This window comes from Bacillus rossius, chromosome 1, assembly GCF_032445375.1.
Source record: "Bacillus rossius redtenbacheri isolate Brsri chromosome 1, Brsri_v3, whole genome shotgun sequence".
NCBI classification, from domain to species: Eukaryota; Metazoa; Arthropoda; class Insecta; order Phasmatodea; family Bacillidae; genus Bacillus; species Bacillus rossius.
This window is the reverse complement of record NC_086330.1, coordinates 378,312,671-378,334,834: the sequence shown is the minus strand read 5'-3', so window position 1 is coordinate 378,334,834 and position 22,164 is coordinate 378,312,671. Positions and strand designations below refer to the sequence as shown.

The window sequence follows — 22,164 nt, the reverse complement described above, 5'->3', positions numbered from 1 at the left end:
TATATGTTACTAGTGTGCAATTACTAACAAAAATTTTGCACACACATTTTCATCAAACCATGTATGTAGTTTCTCTGGTAACATGTTGTTCTATATTTCAATACATATGGCACAAAGTGTTTTAATTTTTTTTTTTTTTTAAATGCATGCATACATAGCATGTTCAAAATTAGGCTAGCAAAAATATTGCAGTAAAAATGTTTACTTATCACATAAAAAAACAAAAAAAAAAACACAGGAAATAGTAAATATTTGATTGCCCTATTTTCAGTGATATATTGATAATCATCGCACCAGGTAATGTATGCATAACTAAATGGCATTGGGCAAGACCACACAATTTGGCAATACAGACAGGTGTCAAAGTCTGATTGGAAAGGAGTTGTGAAAGGGGTTAGGTACAAGCCATAAAAAAAGCACTAAATAAGATATACACTATATAATAAAGCTGGAATAATTTCATTACAATATACCCTCTCTGTAACATACCAATTGTAACGACATATAAATATGTTATTTTTTGACTTCATTGATATCATGTAAGAATGCAAAACATAAAACAATTAAAATTTATTTGAATTCAGTGTCAAACTTTTCTCATACAAATTTCAAGTTCATTAAAAATAATGTGAAGATAAATTAATAAAGCACAAGAACTTAGTAATGATGACACATTATAATATACAAAACACTATAATCACACAAAAATAGTCGAATAAAGTTATTGCAATAATGTGTAGCTCAAAGTATATTATAGCTAAAGAGAATTATTCATACATATTAAATTAAAAATAATTTCATATTCCAAGTGACTAAATATGTAGCAATGGAGGATGAATTATGTTTATTAATGTATTTTGATAGGCTGAATGATAAATAAAAAATTAGTATTTTAGTATTTTTTTTAATAAGGATCAAATTTGTATAACAAAAACCTGAAAAATATTCAAATCTGTGCAATTAGCTTTAAGAATATTTAATGGAAAAAAAAACCTCACTACAATGGCTTTCAAACAATCATTATGACTAATAATTAATCAAAAACTTCTTCCAATGAAACCAAAAAATAAAATATAATCCACAAACAAAAAACAAGTTATAGGTTTGTTGTAAATAAAGCATATTTCTTGCACAATTTCGAAAACAAGCAACGTACAAAAGTACACCACAAATAGCTTCTTTTATCTTCCTGCCGACACACTGACGAAACAAGAGTTCACAGAAACAAACACAGCCTATGTTTGTTGAAAATGACTTAACCACAGTTTTTAACAAAGTGAATATGTGTCCAAATTAATCCCCTGACCCCCAAAATATTGATCCATTCAGCAGAAGAAAAAAAAATCTACATCGGAAGAGACTTGCTCCCTTGCGTTCAGCCAGATGAAATACTCGATGGTCACAAAAACTGTCGGTAACAATTTGTCATAGCAGACTGTTGGAGATTTTTGAGGTTAACAAATCTTTACACTACGTCAAAAATAAGTATGTGTTTTAGTGTACAACTTGTAAACAAATTCACAATCCGACAGTTCCTCCAGCAAAAGCGTACTACATACAGCGAAAGGCCTTTCGTTCAGCAAGTTCATTACCACGGCCATGCCAGATCATCTCATTTCAAAACAGTTTTAACGGGAAATGTGGAATAAAAATTAATATACAATACAATTATACTTAAAATAACTTGTAAAATACTGTTTAACAGAAGTGAATGAGTAGGGGGGGGGGGGGGGAAAGGTCGATCTTCTTCCAAAAATCATTACATAAATGTAACCATGAAATGTGTAACCCACCAGAAAACAGGAAAACACTGAAATGAAACGGAAACCAACAATAATAACGGACTGAGCCTTATGAAATCCAGCACATAATGCAAAGGCTCGACGGAACAAACACATGAAACAAAGAGAAAGACTGCAAGCGGACAGACAGACTGTCGGCACTAGGCGCTGTCGTGCAGCAGCTGGTGGAAGGCGTTGAGCGACGTCTCCAGGTCGAAGATGAGCTGGCGCGCCTGGGCGTCGCTCAGCTGGTCGGACGCCTGCAGGCTGGCGAACGTGGCCAGCCACTCAGCCACCTTGCTGCGGCCCGGGAAGTCCGGCGGCAGCAGGCTGAACCGGCTCATGGTGTCGGCCAGGTCGCGCAGGTCCGGCTGGAGCTCGTCCATGGCCCGCAGGTCCAGCCGCAGCTTGTCCATCAGCGTGATGAACAGCTGCAACCGCCCGCACCCGCGCCCTCTCCTCAACCTCCTTCCCGACCAACTACAGCAGGACGTTCCAATTTAAATGTCATACGGGGACGCACCACAACGCCGAACGTACAACGCCGAAATACATTAACCCCGAAAAATGTCATCGCAGGACTGCCACAAAGGGTTAGGTTAGGTTAGGTTGAGGTTAGGTATACAAATTCATTCGGTTGTTTTTTTTTTTCATTTTTGCTCCTGTTTCCGCAACCCCCCCCCCCCCCCCCCCCCCCTCCACGCAGCAACATTTTTCAGACGTTACCATATTTCGGCGTTGCGGTACACAGCAGTTTTCTAGCTGTCGGCGTTGCGGTCAATTTGGCATTAGGGCGTTATGGTGTTCGGCGTTGTGGTATTTCGGCGATGTGGTAACGACCCATGTTATACTTTCAGATCTCTAAACAGTTCGGTACACAGCACAGCGAATAGTCCTTGTTGCAACACGCTCGGAACCACTACGATGCAGATATTTACAATTTTGCCGGATTATCGAACATCAAAAAAAGGTTTCCCGGGCAAACCAAAGGAACAGGTAACACACATTACAATGGAATTAAAAACCAAGTTGTAATAGGCTGTTCTATTGGAACATAAAAAATACATTCATATGCACTTTCTCACATTCTGAATCCGTCTGCAACATATCAAAATTAACACTCCCCCAAGACTAATGATTAGGGCCATGCATATTTCGCGAAAAGATTCCGGGACAAGCATACAGTTAAAACACTGTAGCATCATCTGTGTTTCGTGATTGGGCGAGTTTCTTTCAGATTCATGACGATTGTTAAAACACCAATCACAGTAATTCATTGCAGAAGCAAATGCGTCCTGAGTGGCTCAGCCAACTAGACAACTACTTCTCCCGCAGACGACCACCAATCACAAGTAATAAACTGCTGGTGCGCGTATACCTTGTTGCAGTCTAATAGGCGTTCAGCTTTATTCGCAAAAAATGCCTGCCCCTACTAATGATTTATGACATATCTGTTGCTCACAGGAGCAGGGGTCTTGCTTCGAATTTCAGGAGAGGGTTTTGAGAGGTAAGTATGGAATACCTCCCAGTTTAATGGGAGTCAGAAATTTTGATAAGACTTCGGCTATTTAAAGCCATTTCTGACAGCTTAAAAATTATTTTTTTTTACATCTACAGTTATTTTTCATTACTGTGGTTATGAGAACCCTACCATAGGACCGCCACTGGTCGCCCATTACCATTGGACTGTTAGAAGAATAGACTTATCCTACTCTTAGTTGTATAACAGAGAGAGTAAGTGCTCACTAATTCAATCATTCAACATTACACTTTCAACGAGGCAGTAAGACATGCAACTAATTCCGTTAGCTTGCTGACATCTTAATTACTTAGACGTAAACCAGACCACACGTTAAGTTGGTTCATCCACAAACGCACACAGTAATTGTTTGTACAGTTTGTGAACACCCTGAAGATATCCAGAATGCGACGGCAACGTAGGGTTGGTGAAAACTACCACTCGGTCACAGCTGAAGCTGAGAAGTCGACTAAACTCAAAACTACAGGATGTTGAACAAAATTATTATTATTTTGCATGGATTCAAAGCAAGGACTTACAGAGACAATATCAGCAATACACTTGCTGGTGTTCCCTTTGTCATCCTTGATCGTGATTGGCCTGTCTTCTTTGATCCTTTCTAGAGCACCAGGGCAATCCAGCTAAACAAAAAAAAAACAAAAAAATTACGCAAGTTCAAAACATAACTGTAGCTGATCAAGACATTCGTAATTCCTTTTTTTTTCCGGTGCTCATGCTTAAAAAAATTACTATCAATATTTGAAAGATTTTAAGAGAGGGAAAAAAAAAGAAAAAGAAAAAAAGAAACAAAATGTATTCCAGGGGAAAAAAAACACCCAAAACAAACAAACTTATGACAAGCAAAGTGCCTGTCTCAGATGAGTGATGAAATTAGGCTTTGAGAAGAACCAGACATTGAATGCATTTATTAATGAAACTGGAGTACTTTGATAAAAGCCATCAACCATAATTTGGAAAGTGCAAAAATCCAGACTTTCCACCCATAAGCATTGGCATTCAAACCAACATCACCACGGTCGAAGAACCACCACAAATGCTATTGGTGAGCAATTAAACCCAAACCATGTCAATACACTTGTGTCACAATCATACTTACTATCCATTTCAATTTGTCTCAGTTGGACTTTCTCAATTGAGCAGTCACCATTTACAAGAGATTTTCATACTTAAAAAAACTAAAACTACTGAAATTTCCTTTCATCACACAGAATATAAATTTTATAAATAAATATGTTTGTCAATTAGACATACCAAACGCCACAGGATGCTCAATTTGATGAAAATTTATAAAATTTTTATGAAATGAAGACTAACAGACAATGATCGACATTTATCAATCAATTGCTTTCCAGGTGTATGCTTATGCTCAGTTTCAAGTTATGTATGAATTAATTTTCTGTTCATGTTCAATTTTTGTACATTTAGTTAGCATCCAAGTTATTTTTCAATCATCTTATCTAATTTATCATCAAGTATATTTACATTATGTTAAATTTAATATGTAATGTTAATGTAGAAATTCTTTTAATGTAGTTACGTGTACAAAAGGCATTAATTTTAAAACCAATATAGAGGATAAATAAATATGTTCACTTTTCCTTCTTTTCCGTGGGAGACAGTGTTCATGCAGTTATTGTAATTAAGCGATGATTCGAGAGTTACGCCCTCCTCGCTGGCGGACTCACCCTGAACTTCTTCACGAAGGCGTCTATGGTGGGGAACTCGGACCCCTGGACGTGCTTGAACGCAGCCTTGCACTGCACGAGGAGGCGCGAGCAGGCGGCCGTGTACTCCTTGGGCGTGACGCAGTCCCTGATGTACGCCTTCTCCAGGTTCTGCAAGGTGTTGACGAGGGCATACACGTCCGCCATGTTGTCGTACCTGCAGGTCAGTCACGTCTATTTCAGCAAGTGTAATTCCTGAACTGGCCGGAGCAGGGTGTCTACTGATACCTGATAAAACTGCTTTCAAGATATTTTCACGACCTTTAAACAAAATAATATTTTTTTACTTTATTATATGTCACACTATCAATTTTTTATATATAATAGGCAAAAATAAACATAATACAAAACAGATCTACTATTAGCAGAAATTTGCCTATCTTTATATTAAGCTGGTCTCACAATAATCCGTCTCATCTGTCCAGCACAAAGCCATCCGTCAATCAAATGAAATAACCTCGGAAATGTTAGCAAGTTGCTGGCAACTTTTGCGTTCTTGAAATTTTTTTTTTAAAGTTTGTTTATTTGTTTACCTGCTTAAAGGAAATTACATAGGTAGATATGAAAATATATTAATAAATATCACAGCAAAAAAAAAATCAAGTTTATTGATTCACATGTGCTTAACTGTAACGATCGTCAACCTACACAAGATAAATTTTCGCCAGCCTTCTGGTCTGTCGGCAGTGTTAAAATAGAAAAGTATTCGATGGACGTGCAGATCGTGTGAATCGCTCGGCTTGTTGACGGACGGACGGACGCGACACATCATTGAGAGTCCACCATTAGAATGTCAGGATGATTTGAGGTTTCCTTCGTGTAACTTACCTTATGCACTGGGGCAATATCAATATCCAAATTCCTGCTCAATTTCCATAGAATATAGGTACATGGAAATATACATGTTTTTAATTCATAATGTAAGAATATACCATAACATTACTTTTTTTTTAAATGGAAAAGCAGATTATCATCAAAAATACTGCGGAAATGGGCCTACAGGAAAAAATATTGAAATGAGAGTGGAAAGAGAACTAAGGTGAAAGCTTCAAAGTGTGGAAGAGTGAATGAAATAGAGGTAGAGAACTCTTTTCCACCAGGTACAAGTCAAATTGCAGTTTTAAAGATGTGTTTATCAACTTCGCAAAAAAAAAAAAAAAAAAATACCACCCTGCCAAACACACCTATAAGTTTTTTAACGCTTCACTTCGAATAAAGAATGTGGAAACGCATGTAAAAATACAAGAAATTGAGTGTACGCAGATGATCGCGTTGAGTTTTTGTCGTTTCGTACTTCATTTTACGTAGTTTAGTTCAAAAACACTGCCTTGCGTGATAAGGCCTATAAAACTATAGTCCGCCCAGAGCTGGGCATTATCGAAAATACAAGTATTATAAATACATATTTTCATTACTTTTGGGTATTTTGTATCAGTAGAAAGTTATGTCTCAGTATTTTATATTTTGTATCGAAAATACTTTTGAAGTGTATTTACTGTATTTTGTATTTTATAAAATACAAAATACATTGCGTACTTGCATTTATAAAATATCTCATTTATTTGCTGGATATTTTAATTTTGGAAATTAGGATTGGCTATTTATTTGCAATCTGGCACTAGTGAGTGATATCATTGTAAAGGTACATATTAGTTGAACAGAAACGGTATCACAGATTTTACAAATTGCTGTCTTATCACGTATGTTCTACATATCAATTGAATATGATTGAAAATTGCAATAAACATGGCAAGCGATTGTGAATCAGAAAATGTTACACACCAGCAGAAGATAATTGGTTTGCATTCAATGTCAATACAAATAATGAATCAAGTGTTGCACAAACAAACAAAATTGAACTTGAGTTATTACAATACTTACAAGATAAGGCTACCCACTCGAGTATGCTAGATGGTTATCCAGTGGTGCGAAAGCTTTTCTTACGATATAATACAAGTTTAACCTCTAGTGGTCCTGTTGAAAGATTGTTTTCATTTGCAGGTATAATACACAACCATAAACGCCACAGCTTGAGTGACACCATGTTTGAGAGACTGGTTGTCTTAAAGGGAATTCGTCCTTAGTTGCTCACAAAAATGTTGCATGTATTTTGTAATTTCATCTGTATTTTAAAATACTATTTTGTATTTTGTATCTAAACTACATTTTATTTTGAGTATTTTGTAACTGTATTTTTAGTAAATGTACACAGGTATTTTGTAATTTGTATTTCAAATACATTTTCAAAGTATTTTGCCCAGCTCTGGGTCCGCCCCATGCTGGAGTATGCCGCAGCAGTGTGGGACCCATACACGGCAGTTCTTGAGAGGGAGCTGGAGGAGGTGCAGAGGAGACCAGCTAGATGGGTGAAGGGCAAGTGGGGGAGAACGGACAGAGAAGGGAAGGGGGAGTGCAGTACCACAGAGATGATGATAGGAATGAGATGGGAGAGCTTAAAGGATAGAAGACAGAAGGAGAGACTGGTCAAGATGTACCAGGTGCTGAGTGGAGTGGGAGGATGGGGAGAGCTGGGGAGACAAGTCAAAATGGGAATGCCTAGAAGTAGGAAAGAAAAAATTAGGAAGGTTTTCAAAGAGAGGAGGAGGACAGAAAGGGGAAAGAATGTGATGGTCGTGAGGACGGTAGGGGAATGGAATAGGCTGGAGGAGTGTGTGTCGGCTGGGAGTGTGGATCAGTTCAGAAGAGGGCTGGGAAAGTAGGGAGAATGCTTGCCACCGGGCACTTCTGTACCCAATTGCAGCTATAATATTAATAATAATAATAATATACTTGGTAACAAACTTCGTTCTACTCACTTCTCTCTGTCTCTTGCATTTCTATACAGTTTAACTTCCTCGTAGAGTTCAGGCCTGTTTGATTCTGAAAATAGGAAAATAACAAAACTGTATTTCAAGAATGGTTTTTTCAAGTGTAAAGTCAATTTTCAAGTTCCTAACCTAATATTACTTTACCTTGAGATGGCATTCCGCCAAGAATTGACATTTCACAACACGACTTACTTTAAAAATACAAATTTTACTTAATTAAAAAACTTATATTAAAAATTTTTTTAGATCGCACATCAGAAATTTTCTCGATTACAATTGCAAGAGAAATGTTAAAATAAAATATCATCAATTCATTGAAATTCGTCACTTAACCAATGCTGTCAACTTTCATTATTAAATTTTCTCTCAGAGACATGATGTATTTTTTTTATATTGTTTTGTTAGTGTATTATGATGTATTTTATTTATAATGTTACTGACAAAACCTGGACATATGTACTGTCAAATATAGGACGCTAATAAATGAAATGAAAATGAAATGAGATAAAAACATAATAACACGTTGATAGAAACAAAATCTAAAAATATTATAAAATTAACTAATCTTCTACGAGTCTAATATTATCTTAAGAGTTTCATTTAGAATTTTTTAAATCATCTTATTCAACAAAGCCGATGTAAGTTTGTTCACAAATGTCACTAGAGAATCTTAAATATAAGGCTGGGAATATAGCGGATTGTTCGAGTGGACATGTCATATGTTTGTAGGCAACAACAAAAAATTGTATGTTGAGTAACTCTCTATTTTCACTTCTATATGTGCTTCAAGGTTGGTTCGTTCAAGTAGCAATTGTTTTCCGTGAAATTCGCGGGAATAGAAAATGTTCGTTAGCAGAAGCAGAAAGGTAGAATATTCTCTAAAACTGAGGATTGTGTTTGTGTGCTCAGAATCTTTTCGCAACGACTAATAAATCATTAATCTATTAGTAGTCATGTAAGTTTATTCTTGTTTTTTTTAGTTTTGTTAAGTAGATTTTATATGAAATTTATGAAGCTTTATTAAAATATGTAACGGTCAAGTACATTTAGTATTTTTAATATTTTTAGCGTAGCTTAGTTTATTTGCGACCATTGTAGAAATATAATGAAGTTATTTATTAAAAAATAAATGTGTGACAAATTAAACCACTATAGCACGTTATTTTATTCAAACTTCCGTTTTAAGTTCTGTTTGTATTCCATAAAATAAGAATTTTTCGGTATTTAGTATACAAAAATAATGGTTTATTTTACTAATTTCACATTATGCACTATGCCATTGTTTTTGGGGGATTTTCAGTAGATAGCTTTAAGTGTTTCATATGCATTAAACACCTGTAAGAATATTTTGATTGAACTCTTTGAATAGAAGCTCAAAATTATTACTTATAACATGTGAATCTCAATAATTTATGTTTTATAAGAAAAATGAATCCTATCATGAGAACAATACAAGAATATAAAGTGGTAATATTTTTACGTCGCATCTTTTCCATAAATAATATTTCGAATGTACTTTTTTTATCCTGTTACCAGCATTTCTTAATTCCTAGTCGTTTCTGGGAAATTACAGTTTTTAGGCCACTTTAGATAACCTCTGCAGTGAAACAACTTGCCATGTGCTTTAATTGCCTTGCCAATCCTGTAGTTTTCCATATCTAAGAACGTGTGTATTTTGCATTTGTATATTGTAATGCAATGGAACGTAAACAATAACTTAAAATTCCATGATTCCCCACTTTACATCCGAACCCAAGGTTGACCCTGGACTGATATGGAGGCCCGAAGCACTGACTTGTTATGTGCGATAGCACTAAACCTGGTGTAAAAAAGTTATTTTCATTGTGTGTATCAAACGTATTAATTCAATGTTGTACGTCAGGTTAAGTGCTTTGCATCTCAATACTTATTGCTGAAAAAATCCCTGTCGAGTGTTGACGCTTCGGTTTGGATTTATTATTATTTACGTTCCTTTGAGTAACAATATCCATATATATATATATATATATATATATATGCACACACACACACACACATTCTACATAAGGAGAACCACAGGATCAGCAACGCAATTAAAGCATGAAATGGCGGGCCGCTTCAGTACATAGGCTCTGTAATGCAAACAATAAACTGTAATTTCTCAGAAATCAGTAGGAATTTACGACTTCTGTTTGCAAGGTAAAACACAGAATTTCTGTATTTCTGAAAAACACAAATTTTCAGAATTTTATTATTTTATTTATGGAAAAGCCACGATGTAGTAAAATTACCGCCATAATATATTTAATTGTAAAAATATTAATCGAAAAACTTTGATATAAACTGGATATTAGGGTGTCCAATATGTGAAAAAAACTTTTATTTTTCTTTTTTCAAATTTTGAAATGCATACTTTCTATCGTTTATAAATGCTAAACCATACTCAAATATGAAATTTTATCTATCCAGCACAATTACAACCAGTTCCAACCAAGCCCCAAAGATTTGCAAAAAATCATGTTTTGTCCTAAAATTTTGTTGTCCAATAAAATTATAAAAAAAAAGAAATTTTATTAAGTAAATAAAAGACAAAATGAAATAAGAGAAATATTTTTTATTATTAAAACATATAAAATGACAAGTATCATGTAAGGGTAACTTCTCTGTAGGGTACTTTTTTCAGTCCAGATACAAATTTTTATGTTTCTGGACACAGGGCATGAGGAATTGCTTCTGCTCTTCATCAGCTGTGTTAAGTCCATAAAAATTTTGAATTAACATGACAGCCCTTCCAGCAGTGTGATTTACAACCTTCACAAGACTGATTCTTCTTTTAGCATCCATAAAGTGGCATTATCATCCCAAGAATATACATCGTCATGAAAAAAAACTGTCATAGATTTGAAGTCAAGAAAGAAATTGTTTGCTCTTTTCTGATACAAAATCATCCAGCTTTTTATCTGAAACAAAAACAGATTAGTTATCACAAAAGTAATTTAAAAAATATCAGATCACAAAAACGTTCAGCTTACCAAACAACGTTTGGGGCATTTCTTCCTTCAGTGGGATATAGCGTTTGCCAAAATCTGAGATTTGGTTTCTTGTTAAGTTGACAATCATTTTCACCTTAGTTTGGTTATCAACTTCATTGTCAAAGAGTGATAAAAGTCTTCACATAAATACCACAGGTGGTGGCTAACTTGATAGCAGCTTTAGAATTTGTTGCGTCAACTTGTTCAATGCCTTCAAGATGCACAAATCTAGGTTGTTTCACATACAATGTTGATGATAAACAGGCAAACATCTTGTAGGGCCTTTTTATCCTTCACAGCCATTCTGAGTTGAGACTGAAGCAAACATATTTTTAACAAGTAAATCTCTCTCGCCATCCATCGCGCCTGATGCAGCTCCAGGGGGCTTGATTTTTATATTCTTCTTTGAATCTCCTCCTAAAAACAACACACATAGCTCGACCAATTCGCGATAATTGTCTCTAACAAAAGTTTTGTCCAGTTCTGCGATATAAAATACACTAACAAAGATGTAGTGTTTGTCTCAGCAACATGTTCTTTTAAGTAGCTCATAGGAATCAATATTTTTCCAATTCTCTTAATTTTTTTTGAAGAGCAGAATGTCTGGGCTGTTAGTGACTTACTTTATCTTGGTTTTGAATATAGTTTTTAGTACAACTCATAAACGTGATGGCGTCAGGCGAAAAGTAACAATTCTCTTTTCTAAAGTCTGTTCCAAAAGAGCAGAAGCCCCATTGAAGCGGTCAGTATTCGATGATGTTGACGTTGACCCAAGTGTCTCCCCGGCTCCTTCAGGCCATTATGCCTCATCAGCGCCCTCTCTTGCATTACCAGTGCAGTGCAGTGCAGTGTCAACGATCAGGGACGCACCCGCGTGCGCCCTGGAACGTCCATAAATGACCATGTGTTTTGTTTTTATAATTTCTAATATCTGATAATTATCGTGTCATTGTGTATTTCCTGTGCCTATGTTAACATGTAGAACCGTAACCTGGCCTGCCGCGCGAGTCGCGTCTCTCCCACGCCGGCCCACTTCCCCTTCCCCTCCTCCGCAGCCCGCGCGTAGCGGCGCGCGGGCGGCAGAGTGGCAGTTGTTATCTGGCTGCCGCACAGAGCAGACCTGCTTCGCTCCGCTCCGCGAGAAGTAGCACGTTACGGAGTCCGGGTCGCAGCGTTGATGAAACGTCCGTCACCCGACGTGGTCGTCCAGGCTCTGACAGGCATTCCAGTGATAAATCTCGTCAACAAGATCACGTCTTCATTATTTTGTAATTCGCTCCGCTCGAGACGCGCGCTTTGCACTGCTGAATTCTTGCAACCAGCAAGTTCGTCACGGGACTGTCTCCGTAGTAATATCTGTCGTGTATAAGTTGTTACCAGTGTATTTCCGGGTGTCCGGGTCGCGGCGAGGGAGAACGTTCGTCCTGCAACGTGTCGGCCTGGCTGCGATAGGGCTTCGACAGAATAAAGTAGCTCGTGAAAACGGACAGCAATGTCTTCTCCTTCCAACCCTCTTCTTAACCTCCAACCTCTACAAGTTTCCCTCCCGGTCCCACGTTTTCCGGTCCCGGCCACGTTGGCCTGAACTCCACCATCTCTCCGACTGGAGCTACGTGGGCAAATCAGGGCGAGTTTCAGGACCATCCGCTACAGGGACTTCGGGACCACAGGGCGAGGGACGTCAATGTGTTGCAGCACATTATTTGTACCTTGTCATAAGGTTTCAGTTATATAGGGCAGCTGAGACAGCTTTGGCTTGATGTTTACCAGAAGAACTTGAGTTTTAGTACTGCAAAAAGCGCTGTTCTCTTTCATAAAAAAAGAAGCAATAATTGGCAAACATTCTTCTGTTGAACTTCGCACATCCAAGCCTGGTAGTAGTTTTCCATCCCAATGGACTGAAACTATGTCAGGCATGTTGTCCTGGAAGTCAGTTTTTTAGCTGCAGCCCTGGATTTTCTCCTCTGATTACGAATTCTCTGGATCGAGGATTTTTTTTATGAGGAAATAATCGCTGCTTAGTCCGAGCGCTTCTACGACCGCATGAAGAATGTAAACGTAGTTTCTTATGCTTATTTGGAATCAGTCTAAAGCTGCGACAAGCTTAGGTGTTATCAGATTCTGTCGATCTCTTTTCAGACTGGTTTCAGGGCAGAGAACCTCCAGCAAGCTGACTTCAGAGCTTAGAATCTCTTCTTCGTGTGAATCTGGTGGATGTTCCGAGTTAGGTGCAGTAGAAGTAGATGCAACAGACAATAACTTTCGTTGCCTTATATTTCTTTCCTCTTCATGTATTCGTCTTCTTTGTCCGCCAACCTTTTTGTCTACACCAGCCAAGCAACCCATTCAACCAAAAATGCTTTGTCTTCCTCCTTCTAAGGAATCAGCATGTTCAATATCAAATAATTTATCCGGATATTTTTTAAAATTATTTTACGGTTCTTATAAGTCTCCTGGGTTTTCTTACAGTTATTTGCAGGTCTCTCCAAACATGCTATAAATAGAGTTTCTTCTCATAGCTAGAGGAATTGAATTGCCTTTGTTGGAATTCTTGCTTTTTCCCAAAATATAACACACTCCCTAAACACGAGGTTAGCACTTTTATTGAGTCAGCTTGACTTAGTGAATATTATAAAACAAAGACAGCGAGTACTTGTCAATTAGACGGTAATTTTGCACCATTTATTTGATGCTAGGCAGTCCTATAAGAAAAATACTTTGTTTATCACTGTGTAATTCACCCGACATCTTTATACAAAGAGCAACACCATCATTATAATTGAAAAATCATGCAAGAAGTAACAAATAAAACACGTAGTTCTTAGAAAGGGCTAATATTTTTTTTCTAGAGTATATTGGGTGATTACAAAAGTTTTTAGGGGTTGTGTGTCAAAAAATATTAAACTAAAATTTAAGGGACACACTACTGGATACACAATAAGAAACAATTACCAGAGAATTGCTGAGCTAATCAGTACTGGTCTGACTTTGTGTGTAGATACTCTATTGTTGGAGTTCCACTTCCATTAATGTGATCCAGTTTTTGATTGATTTGTTACACTTGCAATTGGGCTTTGACTTGGGGCAAGGAGTCCTCCCTTTTTCTCACCCCCACCATTTCTTCTCTGCTTCTGTGTCATTGTAAAACGGGCCTTACAAGAAAATTTGTTCTTTGAACAACAAATTAGACTTCTTAGTAAGTTATTATTTATATTCATTCAATGATTATTTGTATTGTAATCAATGATTCAATCTTATAATTGTGTAGGTACCTATAATGTTGAAGGTCTTGGCTTATTGGAACTAAGTGGGATAAACAAATGAAAGCAAATTTGTTTTTATTCAGGTTTAATACCACATTTTTATTTAAGAATTCAAAGTTTTTTTTTTTTTTTTTTTACAAAGTGGTTTTCTGACATGTAAGTAAAATAATAACTAAGTGAAAGGTTGGTTATTGAAGGTCAGCTGAATCAATAACATGTAAAATCTTCGTTAAAATTGTGATTTACGTGTCATTAATGCCGCTTACATAACCTAACCAAAATGTAACTTGATTTTCAGAAGCCATGACTCTACAATCTTAACAAGTAAATAGCTTCAGCCAACAATGTGGTATACAGTTTCTGCGTGCAGATAGAATTTATTTTGATTTATTTTGTATATTAGCTTGGTTCCAATAAGCTGTTACTCGATATTTATTAGTTTTCATTATATTAAATAGCACAATTTAATTATATTTTATTTCCTAGATTTTCTTTACTAGTAAGTTTTTCAGGAGTTCTTTGAATAAAAATATTTCATAATTTAATAACTTTTTGAAATGCAATGCACAAGAAAACAAATCTGTTTAGTGGCTTCATAAAGACCTTTTGTATATATGTTTTACATTTATTATTTGTGCTGAGAACTTGGACATGTCATACATTTTTTTTTGTGCAGTGCTGTATGGATGTGGACAAAACATTCTCCTAGCTTGTCTATCCACGATAGGCCAGTCGAATTTAAAATGGCCGTCTAGACACTACACTACGCTGCTATTTTCTACCAATTTTCGGGTGAAATAGTTAATTAATGTGTTCAGCAAACGTCAATTAATCACTGGAAAACAAACTGAGAAATGATAATCCTCGTCACCGGTTGCTCCGGACACGAGGTGTCCTGCTCGACAGGCTGTGGTATCGACCTCGGGCGGCTGTCTGTCGCGCTCGCGAGTCGGGGCACGTACGTCGCGCGCGGCCTGGATGCTCTCCTCTGCTTCATCAGCTGCCGGGGCCGGGGGCTGTCGTCCCACCAGCCCGCATTCCGCATTACCCCCCACAGAACAAATACCAAATTAACACCAGGCTTCATGAGTTCAATGAAATATTCTATTAATTGTGCAACACTGCAAAAAATTCTAACATTTGATACTTTTTGAAAACCACACTGAAAACACCAATATAAATTACACATTCAAAGACTAAGTAATGAAATGTAAGGTGGAAGCAAATATGGCGGAAGTATCTTTTCATGCATGTTCCAAAATATTAGTGTAAAAGAAAACGCCAATTATTTAGCGTAACAGATTAAATTCCAACTGGCAAATAAGGTGATTAGAAATAAATATGACAAGAGCTATTAAAATTCTTAAATTAGTGCTAAGCATTTGGTACCAATAGCGCAATGTCATCTGTAGCATTACATCACAAGGATTGTTTGTAAAAATGGAAATATCTCTTAATATAATCATCCAAAAACATTCAGTAACCCTATTAAAAAATTCACAGTTTTAAAACTACTTGTAATAAAGTTAGGTTTTATTAATTACAGGTGTTAAAAAAATCATTTGATTGAGAATAATTTTTTTTTAAATTGGAATTATTAATTTGTTGGCATCAGTGTCATAACTAAATTAAATATATATTTTGCCACTGTAACTTCTTTGTTTCCAGTTGAACACGATGGCCTCCTTCACGCCCCGGGCGGCCGTGACGTCGGCGCGGAAGCTGTTCCCCAGGAGCCCGACCTCGGAATGCGAGAGCGACGACTCCTTGGGGCACATGTCGCCACTGTCCTCCCCCGACCGCTACAGCTCGCCGCCGTGCACGCCCGAGGGGTCGGGCGGGTGTCCCGGGAACAGGGCGGGGCGCTCGCCTCGCACCCCGGTGCGCACCTCGCCCAGGAACTCGCGGTTCGACTCGCTGAAGCCGGCGGTCTTGAGCCCTCTGTTTGTGCACCGCGACATCAAGAGACTGCGCAAGCACCTGGACCTGAACAACACCGGCGAGCTGGACAAGAGCTTCTCGAAACCTGCGGACGAGGAGAACGAGAACACGCCGTCCAAGTCATCGACGAACACGGTGATCCCGCAGACGCCGTCTCAGAAGTCCTCCAAGTTCGGCATCGTCGAGGAAAGCCCGAACACGCCGTCGGTTTGCAAGTCGCCGGGGCAGAAGCTGTCTTCTGTGACCACCGGGACTGCCAAGATGACGGTGGTAACGGTGAAGCCGGTGTCTGATCCTTCTATTCCCGCGAGCGTGTTCTACGGCAAGCGCAGCCTCACGAGGGAGCTGTTTCCGGTCCTGGATCCCGGCAGCGGCGCGATGCGAGGGGGTCTCGGCACGGCGATGAAGGCGCGCCAGAGGTACTCCAGCGTGGACTCTCTGCGGAGCGTGGGCTCGAACAGGTCCGCTCGTGGCGTCGCGAGGAGGAAGTCGCGACGTGTGCCGGGGGAGATAAACGCCGGGGTGTTCCACAAGCTGCGGCGGCCAAAGCCCAAGAAGCTGTCGGCCGGCTCGGCGGCGCGCAAGGTCCCGAGGGTGATGCCGCGGAGCAAGGCGGAGCGCTACCTGAGGAGCGCTGGCCTGCCCGTGGAGCTGACTGCCTTCGGGCGGCAGGTGGCGACCCCCGAGAAGCAGCAGGCGGGCCAGGGACTCAAGAGGAAGCTGCCCGACCCCCCGACCCCGCCGCCAGATCCCTCGAAGAAGTTCTTCAAGACAAACCGCACGGTCCACAAAACTAAGACAGTTACGTTCGATGGAAACATCAAGTAAGTGAAAGGCATTTCTCTTCGTATGTCTGTAGCTTTAACAAGTCCATTAAAGCTTCCAACATGTGCTGTCAAGGAAAGTTCAGAATTAAGAACTGGTGCAAAAAGTTAAACCTAAAGTTTTTGTAATTTTTTTCTCTTTATTCTTTGTTTACTTTCAGCCTAGAACAAAATTTGTTAATTACCTGGGTTGTCAGGTTTTATATTAGGATATTTAGAAAATAGTCACACTGGTTCATATCAGTTCACATTTCTTTTTTCATGCAGTAGTTTTATACAGTATAACTGTCTCTATTGCAATAAATATCTTATTGTGGGGTAAATATTTCTTACCCTCCTGAATTTACTATATCATGTCATTAAGACAGTATTATTTATAAAGCTTAACATAATTTTTATAAACTAAATTTGATTCATTAATGTAGTACACAAATCATAATGTTAACAAGATTTAGGTTTGAAATATAATTGTTGCATTACTGCAGTGCACAATTATTCTCTTTCTGGGATACATTCTGCTGTGGGTTTGATGCGTGGTGAGAGAATGGCATGTTGCATTGTCCGCAGGGTTCGTGTTGCGGAGGGCAAGTACAGCCTGAACAAACCCGAGAATCCCCTGAAGTTCCGCACTCGGAAGGTTCTCAAGTTCAAGCTGTTCAGCGGGGCCAGGAGCGACTGTGTGTTCGAGGCCGCGGAAGACGACGGGATGGAGCAGGTGAACAGCAGCGTGCGGCAGCTGCTGGAGGACTTGGGGGACGAGCCGGGAACGACCCCGGACACCCGGGACTCGGTGGTGGGCGCCGGCGGTGTCGTCATCGCCAGCGCACCGGAACAAGCGTCGGACGAGGTCGTCCCGGGAACGCCGCAGAAGGCACAGGTTATCGCCGAGTACGTAGTGGGGGCGAACGGTGAGATCGCAAGCCCTGGCCTCTCGTTCATCACCTCCTCTCTGGCCATCAGCGAGGACCATTCGGCTCGCAGCGACGGCCCGGGACGATCAGATGATTCGGCGGGATTGGCCGTTGAAAATCCAGAAGGTCCTCCCGAGCAAGACCCGGCAGAAGTCTCCGAAGAGGCAGTTGCTTCGGCGCTGCAACCAGGAACCGAGGTTGTTGCGGAAAACGTAACATTAGAGCCATCGGGAAATGAGTGTTTCATTGAAGATGAGAAGAAAGATTCAGCTAAAAAGTTTTTCCCTGTTTTCTACAAGAGTCCTGAGAGGGTGAAAAATGTCTTATTAGAGTAAGTATTTTTTCATTAGCTCTTTCATATTTCAATTTTAAGTCTTCAAAATATTATATACTCATAAGTATTTAGTGTTTGCTATTATATTAATATTCGTTAAAGTGCTCTGGATTCAGTTCCTGGCATGGTTGAAACAGTATTTTCCGCAAGTGATGAACATGGTGTACATTGCCATTAGGCAAGTAGGTTTTCTTGAGTTACTTAGGCCCCTGCCTACCCAGAAATACACACGGTATGCAGATCTTCAGGGAAAAAACCATGCAATTTGAAAACTGCTCAAGATATTCTAATGGTGTCTTGGTGAAAAACATTTAAGAATATGCTGAGGGCAAATGAGAAATTGTTTCTGTATTTTGTTACTAAACTGTATTTTTAGAACAGATGTTTTTAGAATGCTTTCAGGGATGAAGCAATCGGTACAGATTCTTATAAGCATTTGAAGGATTTGCACTACACCTTTATCTTCATTTCTCTGCTGTATAATGTTATGGTTACTGTTCCAATGTAATAGTTGTCCTGTGCACAATGAGAAAAAACTGCTCAAGTAAAGAGCCGTGCACTTAGAGGCGAAACCGTGCCAGAAGCACCAGAGAGTCTTGCTTATCATCCCACCTCGCTGACACACATACACTCCTGACTAGGCAGGCCCAATCATAGTCAATGCTCTATTCTCATGTAATCACCCCTCACCTTTTCTAGTGACTTATATGTTCATTTGCTCATTTGGATTTTCTTCTAACCACAATCCTAAAATAATAAAAATTTATTTTTGATTAGTTTTTTGCTCATTCTTAGCTTTTGGGCATAGCCTTGACAGTAATACAGTAAAATTTTTGTAGCTGTTTGTTTGTGCCAAGTACGTACTGTATTTCAAATGCCAGCTTATGGTTTTAAAATATTAATTTGAAAAAAATTGTGTCTTAATAGGTTTGCAAATACACTAGAGTCCCGTTATAGCGAGGTGTCACGGTTCCGGGTTTGATCCTCGCTATAACCGTGTCCTCGCTATAACCGAATTGGACAAATTTTGGCCCCCAAAAAATCAAAATTAACCGAAAATAGCATAAAAACCTGTATAATTGGAAAATAACAGGTTATATTAACGAAATCTTAATTTCTGTGAGCAGATGTGTGAATTCTCTTTAAAACGATACCCCATAAGTATGGATGCGATCACCGATTGCGTCAAAATAACCAGAATACCCTACCACGCCACGAAGTATAGCACCTCAGCCCGCGGCCGACGCAGCATTGTCCTGCTATCGTCAACGCGGACTGTCTGCTGGTGGCCATGTTGGTTCGGGATGTTGCTAACAGGTGGTGCTAGTGTAGCGCGACAATTTAATTCCTTACAAAAAAAGCAGGAGTGCGGCAGCGGCAACGCACGTACGCCTCAAACGTAATAGTCGCTGGAGAACTATACTTTTTTCATTTAAAGAAACCTGTCAACTTTTTTAGAAAATAAATTTGGGATTAAACTCAAACCATCACCACCCCTTTCCCGGACAGATACCCCAACAACTGCCCGAAACAAAAGTTACAAGCAAACTGCCCTAGCGATTCGGAAATAAATACGGTAGTGCCTACTAGAGGTGTAAAAGTACCTAACGAAAAAATGTGTACCTGTATTTATTCGTTACTATAACAATTAGTACTCGTTACTATCGTTACGTTACGTTACTCGTTACTTCTGATAGCGCATAACATGCTATGTTATGTTGCAGCAACGAATCCAGTCGTATTGCGTACTGTAATGCTTCGGGATCTTCAAATCCAGCCTTGGGTTGGTGGAGTTCTTTTTTTTATTCTTATTCACCACGGAACACAAACATATTAAGCTTCATCATCACTCTTCTCCACCATTGTTCTATCCCTCCTTTGTTTTCCAAAACAAAACAAAAAAAACATCTGGCCATACCAACCTTCTCAAACTAAATTCTCAACACAAATAAAAATACCTTCCAGGTAAAAATATAACACATCACAAAACCCTTAGCCCGGGAGTGCAAACACTTTACAACCCCCCAGGTGAACTGACGTACAATTTTACAATGATACTAAATTAAAAATTTACCTGAAGTTTACCTCTAAATTGAACTCACTGGATTGCTAGAAACAAAAATCTAGGCCTGCCGTAGTCACTCCCTTCCAGCCATCTCTACTAGTCTTGTTATACATGACAACAAAAGTTTCAACCTGTCCGTCTAAATTAACATGACATTCTCACACAAACTGAACAACAAGAGTAGCAATGATTGTTACAACACTTCCCTTAAATTAACATGACATCTTCACACAAACTGAACAACAAGAGTAGCAATGATTGTTACAACACTTCCCTTAAATTAACATGACATCTTCACACAAACTGAACAACAAGAGTAGCAATGATTGTTACAACACTTCCCTTAAATTAACATGACATCTTCACACAAACTGAACAAGAGTAGCAATGATTGTTACAACACTTCCCTTAAATTAACATGACATCTTCACACAAACTGAACAAGAGTAGCAATGATTGTTACAACACTTCCCTTAAATTAACATGACATCTTCACACAAACTGAACAAGAGTAGCAATGATTGTTACAACACTTCCCTTAAATTAACATGACATCTTCACACAAACTGAACAACAAGAGTAGCAATGATTGTTACAACACTTACCCAGTTATATAAGGTTTTAACAGAGACTGGTTGAATGTACCCCGAGCACCTCCGCCATCGGTCAAGTGTCCCAGTTCCCAAACATTCTTCCCCGCTTCCCCAATGAGCTTAAAAGGCCCCTCATACAACAAACTCAATTTTTTTGTCTCCTTTAGCAAAAAATCACTCCGCCCACAGACTCTGAGAAGAACTAGGTCACCTAGTTTAAAAATGCTATTACAAAGGTTTTGTTGGGCTCCCCTCCTCAGTGCCGCATGCTTCAATTTAAGTCTGACTATTTCAATTTTGTCCTCTATTTGGGTCTTTTCCTCTTCTGGAAACTCAAACTTTAAAGCTAAGCTATCTTTCTGTGGCTCCCCACTCACTAGCTCATTAGGAGCATAGCCTGTGCTACTGTGAACGTGTTGGTTAAAAAAACTGTTCATTAAAGGTATCATCTCCGCCCACCTGCTGTGTTGGTTGTGGCAATAGGTTCTAAGTAGTCTCCCAATCTCTCTCATCACTCTTCACTGGGATTCCCCTGAGGGTGTCTTACTGAACTATAGACTACATCTACTCCCTTCCAAGCTAGCTCCCACCTCCAAACGTCTGCTGTGAACTGAGTACCATGGTCACTCAGAACTCTTTTAGGTACTCCTACCTCCACACAGTAATGATTAAGCAGTTTGTTGACACAAGCAGCTGCTGTAGCCTTCTTTAATGGGTAACAACGCACAAATTTGGTGAATACATTTAGCACTACCAGAATGTACCGCACTCCTCCTCTTGACTTAGGCAAAGGGCCATATAAATCCACCGCTACAAGGTCATCTGGTCTGGACGGAATAATAGGCTGCCATCTTCCTTCCCAATTTCGATTTGGATACTTTGCCTTTTGGCAGATATCACAACTGCTTATGATTTGCCTGACTGACTTCTCCATATTAGGCCAGAAGTAACTGTTGTTGGCCAACCAAAACACCTTTTTTCCACCAAAATGTCCCATGGACCGGTGGAGATGCCACACTAACTGATTAACCCAGCCCTTTGGCACACACGCTTTCCACTTTCCTGTCGCATCCCTCCGATAGAGCACCCTTCCATTTGTACAATACCACATCAGCAGCTTCTGTACCTTTGAATCATTGAGATCTTTGTCCTCATTTTCCAACGTTCTTATAATGCTACCCCATATTTCATCTTCTCGCTGAGCCTCTCCTAACTTAGCGAATCTCTTAATCAAATCATCATCCCGTTCTGCAGTGAGGTGTTTCATAATAGGCCCGGCCCTAGGTTTTTCCTCCATTACCAGCTCCCCCTCCTCAACTACAGTTCTACTGAGCAAGTCTGCATCACTA

The 22,164-nt window shown here is 39.1% G+C and overlaps 2 protein-coding genes across 3 annotated transcripts in view; one reads left to right on the top strand and one right to left on the bottom strand.

Annotated features, from left to right (window-relative positions):
* Positions 1 to 424: 424 nt before the first annotated feature.
* On the bottom strand, positions 425 to 8,278 carry LOC134528560 (vacuolar protein sorting-associated protein 28 homolog). The gene is made up of 5 exons (XM_063362294.1): positions 8,018 to 8,278; positions 7,862 to 7,925; positions 5,007 to 5,202; positions 3,840 to 3,941; positions 425 to 2,212 (listed from the first exon to the last, which is right to left on the bottom strand). Exons 1-5 carry the CDS (start codon positions 8,046 to 8,048, stop codon positions 1,943 to 1,945), a joined length of 663 nt encoding a protein of 220 aa, XP_063218364.1. The 5' UTR covers positions 8,049 to 8,278; the 3' UTR covers positions 425 to 1,942.
* Positions 8,279 to 8,683: 405 nt separating this feature from the next.
* LOC134528559 (N-acetyltransferase eco) overlaps positions 8,684 to 22,164 on the top strand; it is a 30,482-nt gene continuing 17,001 nt past the window's right edge. Inside the window, exons 1-3 of one of the 2 annotated variants that reach the window (XM_063362292.1) lie at positions 8,684 to 8,739; positions 15,816 to 16,912; positions 17,480 to 18,154. In XM_063362292.1, coding sequence (XP_063218362.1) covers positions 8,716 to 8,739; positions 15,816 to 16,912; positions 17,480 to 18,154 — 1,796 coding nt within the window. In that variant the 5' untranslated portion in view covers positions 8,684 to 8,715. Of the gene's footprint in view, positions 8,829 to 15,815; positions 16,913 to 17,479; positions 18,155 to 22,164 lie in introns of both variants that reach the window. The other variant, XM_063362293.1, reaches the window with a different exon arrangement.